The 4,463-nt window shown below is 70.4% G+C and overlaps 2 protein-coding genes across 2 annotated transcripts; both read right to left on the reverse strand.

The window, feature by feature from the left end:
- Nucleotides 1-14: 14 nt before the first annotated feature.
- Nucleotides 15-1,829, reverse strand: H696_02202 (hypothetical protein). Its single transcript, XM_009496100.1, has 5 exons — nucleotides 1,649-1,829; nucleotides 1,313-1,500; nucleotides 1,074-1,173; nucleotides 537-902; nucleotides 15-298 (listed from the first exon to the last, which is right to left on the reverse strand). The coding sequence occupies exons 1-5, from the start codon at nucleotides 1,775-1,777 to the stop codon at nucleotides 155-157; spliced, it is 927 nt and encodes a 308-aa protein (XP_009494375.1). The 5' UTR covers nucleotides 1,778-1,829; the 3' UTR covers nucleotides 15-154.
- Nucleotides 1,830-2,201: 372 nt separating this feature from the next.
- H696_02203 (hypothetical protein) lies at nucleotides 2,202-3,296 on the reverse strand. Its single transcript, XM_009496101.1, has 4 exons — nucleotides 3,127-3,296; nucleotides 2,909-2,967; nucleotides 2,639-2,795; nucleotides 2,202-2,541 (listed from the first exon to the last, which is right to left on the reverse strand). The coding sequence occupies exons 1-4, from the start codon at nucleotides 3,162-3,164 to the stop codon at nucleotides 2,385-2,387; spliced, it is 411 nt and encodes a 136-aa protein (XP_009494376.1). The 5' UTR covers nucleotides 3,165-3,296; the 3' UTR covers nucleotides 2,202-2,384.
- Between the last annotated feature and the right edge of the window lie 1,167 nt (nucleotides 3,297-4,463).

Here is a 4,463-nt window from a genome sequence, read left to right on the forward strand (position 1 = left end):
CCCCCCCCCCCCCCGGCCCAAACCAAGACTCTTGGGAGGGAGCCGGGGAAGGGAGGGCCTGTGTGTACGTCTGTGCGTGCGGGTATATTCTTGTGCCGCCGCCTCCGATGGGCGAAGACAGGCCGAAGCCTTGGCCCGGGTCACGTCCGGGGTATCACATGACGCCCGCGTCGGCTGATGTGTCCGGCAGCCAGAGAGGTTCACGGAAGGCCTCCCGCACGCGGGTGGCTTTCTCCCGGCCGATGCCCGGGACGGCTTGCAGGTCGGCCACCGATGCGGCGGCCAGCGCCTGGACGGTCTAGCAAGGTGAAGGGAAGGAAGGGGACCCCCGCACCGGCGAGGGTCGAGGCGATGGTGTGTCAGAAGATGCAAGACGCCCCCCGGCCTGCCGGTGGGGGGGAATTTGCCGAGGGGAGCCCCCGAGGGGTGCCAGGGGCAAGAGGACAGCCGTCGGGCGGCGGCAGGGCCTGCAAACAGATGCGCCGGGAGGAGGCGGACAAAGGCAGAGGGCGAGAGGGCGGGAAGGGTGCACATACAGGGAAGGTGCGCCGCAGGCGCTGGGCATCGGTCCGGTTGATGCCGCGCACGGTCAGCAGGAAGCCCACGATGTCTGGCGCGTGGGGGTCGCGCCGGGTGTGGCGCTGCGCCGGCCCGGTGCCCTCGGCATCCGGGTCGTCGTCAAGGTCATCGTCATCGTCGTCCTGGCCGGCATGGTCCCCGCCGGCCGAGGGTCCCGTCAGATAGTGCAGCGGCAGGGTCGTCGTGCCGGCCATGGCGAGGGTCGTCCGGCGAGTCGTGACCAGGATGCGGGCCACTTCGTCCGGGGTCTCGGCCAGCAGGATGGTCAGCCGGTAGTTGACTGCCAGCCGGGTGAGCTCGGTGAGGATGTCCGTGTCATTGGGCTGGCGATGGGCCCCCCACCCCGCGGCATGGAGTGATCACCGTCAGCTGAAAGCACGAGGGGCGGCCGCGAGGGGCGGCCGCGAGGGGCGGCCTCGAGGAGTGCCAGCAAAGCGGAGGCGAAGGCAGGAGGATGGAGATGGAGATGGAGGGCATGAGGGGCAGGTACGCACACTATCGCACAAGACCAGCAGCAGGCGCAGGTCGAAGCTGCCGCCGAGGCGCTTGGCCTGTTCGTACACGTAGGCGGGAAATTGCCGGTGGTAGCTTGTGCTGGGTCGATGCGTGCGTGTGTGTGTGTGTGTAAATGGGTGAACGAGCGGGTCAGCTTCGGAAACCCCCTCCCCCCCCCCCCCCCCCCGGGAATCAGACAGCACAAGGCGAGGGAGCGAGTCGGGGATGGGCAACGGACCAGAGGAAGATGGCGCATGCCGTGCGCCCAAGGATAAAGTCCCCACAGGCCAGCGGCAGAAACTCGACTGCCGGTGGTGGGTCAGTGGGAAGATCCTGCGGATCGCGCGTGCGGCGAGTCCCGGCCGCTCGGCTTGCCAAAACCATCCGGCGCATGCGTTCAAGAGCAATGAGCGCGGGGTTACCCCTCTGCCGGAGGCACAGGGAAATGCGTTTGTTTGGGGGGGGGGGGAGGGGTGAGGAAGGACGAAAGGAAGAAGGCCCCGACAGCGGACGGTCAGGCATGTGTGGGGGCGTAGGGCACTGTGGCCCGGGGGCCAGGCTGGCGGGTGCATACCTGCCGCGGATCAGCAATGATGCTGTCCCCGTCATACGCAACAAGTGGCTCCAATTGTGCCGGGTCCACGGGCGGTGCTTGTGTTGCCGGGCTCCCCGAGAGGGAGGGCGATGAGGCGGGCGCCGGCATCGGGAGAAGTCCACGAGGGCAAGTGGGGATGCGTGCGTGCGTGCGTGCGTGCGTGCGACGGGTCACAGGCCGAGGGCAGGGAGAGATAGCGGGAGCATGGAGGTGGGAGGGGTGTGCCTTCGAGGTTTTTCAAATGTCCCCGGCGACCTCCCGGCCCAGATCTTGCTCCGCCAGCCGAAGGCGCTCCTACTGTGGGGGGGAGGGTGCCAGACGGGCGGCTGAGAACGGATCGCGGACAGCAATGAACGGCTCATCGGCGGCCCGGGCATCGATCATGGTTCGTTGGGAGTAGAAGCTGTCCAGGCCGCCCCCCCCCCCCCCCCCCCGGTCCGCGTTTCGTACTCACTCTTCCTTTTGGCCTTTTGCTCGCGCGCGCGTCGCCCTCGCCTATGCACCCGGCCTCCGGAATATGCTCGGATCGACCGACCATCGGGGAGGGAAAGCCGGATGCCGGGCCTTCTTTCGTGTGTCTTTATTTTTATTTTCACTTTTCATCCGCCGGCCAACAGGCGGGGAGGCATTAGGAGGGGGAGGCCGAGAGCGCCCAGAGGGAGGGAGCCGTGCGCCGGGGTCGCCCGACCTCTGGCCGCAGGACACCCTCCAGCACTCAAGCAGACTCGCCGGTATCCGGGGAAGATGACTCCACGGAGGCGGCCTGCGCGTCGGGGACGACGTGCGCCGTGTGGTGGTGCTGCGGGCTGCGGCTGCGCAGAAGCGCCAACGTAAAGCCCGACTGCGGGGACAGCTGGCGGACCATGGTCCTCCTACCGGAGTCGCGCGAAGGGAGTGCAGGCGAGGAGGACAGGGCCGGGGTCAGTCAGGAGCCACCATCTCGCGGCCAGTCTCCCAGGGGGAACATACCCAGAGTCGCTCTCCACGACCAAGGTGACAGGCACCGCCGAGGGAGCGGACGGGGCGCCGGCCCCGGCGGTGCGGTTGAAAATCGCCGCCAGCCGGCGCGAGTGGTCGATGGCCGCCGAGAAGAAGGGGCTCTGCTCGGGCGCAAGCTTGCCGGCAGCTGCGGGCGAGGGGAATTTCGTGTCAGCCACAGGGAGACCGCACGCGGGGAGGAGGGGAGTCACCGCGGGGACCGGGGTTCGGCGCAGCAGGGGATGCCAGGCGAGACAGTACCATGGATGCAGAAGCCATCCGGGCCGGACACCAGGACACCGTCGTTCCCGGGCTGCGATCTTCGCCCGAGGGAAAGCGCGCGTTTGAGCGGGACAGCAGATAGGGGGAGGCGGCGGGCAGATGGCGGGAGTTAGCCTCGGGCGTGGGGAGTGAGCCGAGCAGCAGAGGCGGCGGCGGCGGCGGCGGCGGCGGCGACCCGAGCGACGATGCCCACGCACAGGACGGCTGACAGCGCGTTCGAGACCGGCAGGTCCATCGTGGCGAGAGTCGGGCAAGAGCGAGCGAGCGAGCGAGCGAGCGAGAGGGGGCGCGAGCAGGAGGGCCAAAAGGGGGCGAGGGCGCGAGGGTATGGGAACGGGGGCGAGGGGCGTGCAGACACGGACAGGGGAGAGAGGTGCCGAGGTGCCGACGCCGGTCCGGCCGCCGGCCGGCCGCTGAAGAGGGGGCGCGGAGCGCTGTTCTGCGGCGTGATCGCACCGCGTGACCGGATGCCAACGCTGGACACAGGGAGCGCGTCCGCCGTTCGGGGGCTCATCGAGAGGCGTGGCCCGCCCCCGCGGGGTTTTAACCGGGGTTGCGTGGGTGTTCCAACACCCGGGCTGGTTTTCGCCGCGCCACGCCTTCGCGTCGCCCCGGCCGGGGGTGTGTGGCGTGTGCTGGGGGCGTCCGGTCGGCGCCCAGGGAATATGTTGCAGATGTGCGTCCCAGGGGCGCCGCGGGCGGGTGTTTCTGCCGGCGCCGACAGCCCCTTCGGGAGCCAGAGATCAGGGAGGGCGGTTGCAGGGTGCGCGGGCGGGCGGGCGGGCGGGCGGGCGGGCGGGAGAGGGGGCCAGAGAAGAGGAAAGCCCGGAGCGCACGTCCATGGCAAATGAGCCCGGCGCGGGCCGACCCCTGGATGAGAGACGGTGTCGGGGGTACCTGACCCCGGCCCCGGTCTTGGCCCCGGCCGACGCGGCGCGTCCCCTGCCCCGGCCCCTCGTCCCTGCCCGGCTCGGGGGGATGTGGGTGATCGCGCGCGATCTCGACCCGACGGGGGCGGGCATCCGCGCGAGAAGGGGCCTCGGATTCCCGACTGGGCAAAGAAGAGCCGGCCGGGATCGACAGGGCCCCTGGGCTGGCGCGCGCACGCGCGCGCGATCGCCGGTGGGACGCGAGGCGAGGATTGGCACCCGTCCAGGGGTCCAAGCGCGGCCCCAGGGGAAGGCGATCCCCCTCCCTGCGCCGGTGCCCCTACCCTCCCGTCGGCGGTGGGCGGCGGTTGGCGGCGGCGGCGGCGGCGGCGGCGGCGGAGGAGGAGGGATGGCGAGGCGCCCCTGCGTGCCGTGCTGGTCCCCGGCGCCTGCTCCCCTCTCTCCTCGTCCTGGTCTCGACCGCGCGAGTGTGCGTACGGGGGTGTGCAACGGCTGCCCCTTCTTAGGGACGGCCTGCTGCACCATGCCACCCCGGGGTGACCGTGCCACAGCCCCATCCCAGCCTCTTGCCCCTCCCCCTTTGTCTGCCTGCCTCGCGCCCTCCCTCCCTCCCTCTCTCTCTCCCTCCTCCTCTCTCTTTCCCC

This window comes from Fonticula alba (genome assembly GCF_000388065.1).
Source record: "Fonticula alba strain ATCC 38817 unplaced genomic scaffold supercont2.3, whole genome shotgun sequence".
In the NCBI taxonomy this organism is placed as follows: domain Eukaryota; order Rotosphaerida; family Fonticulaceae; genus Fonticula; species Fonticula alba.

Bases quoted from the DNA above. Each gene is read 5' to 3' on its own strand.
- H696_02203 (XM_009496101.1), bottom strand. From the start codon at position 3,164: ATGGACCTGCCGGTCTCGAACGCGCTGTCAGCCGTCCT. The intron at 2,968-3,126 runs GTGCGTGGGCAT...CCTCGGGCGAAG, and splicing joins AACGCGCTGTCAGCCGTCCT to ATCGCAGCCCGGGAACGACG. The intron at 2,796-2,908 runs GTACTGTCTCGC...CCTCGCCCGCAG, and splicing joins GGATGGCTTCTGCATCCATG to CTGCCGGCAAGCTTGCGCCC.
- H696_02202 (XM_009496100.1), bottom strand. From the start codon at position 1,777: ATGCCGGCGCCCGCCTCATCGCCCTCCCTCTCGGGGAGCCCGGCAACA. The intron at 1,501-1,648 runs GTATGCACCCGC...TGCCTCCGGCAG, and splicing joins TCATTGCTGATCCGCGGCAG to AGGGGTAACCCCGCGCTCAT. The intron at 903-1,073 runs GTGCGTACCTGC...GCCCATCGCCAG, and splicing joins TGCTGGTCTTGTGCGATAGT to CCCAATGACACGGACATCCT.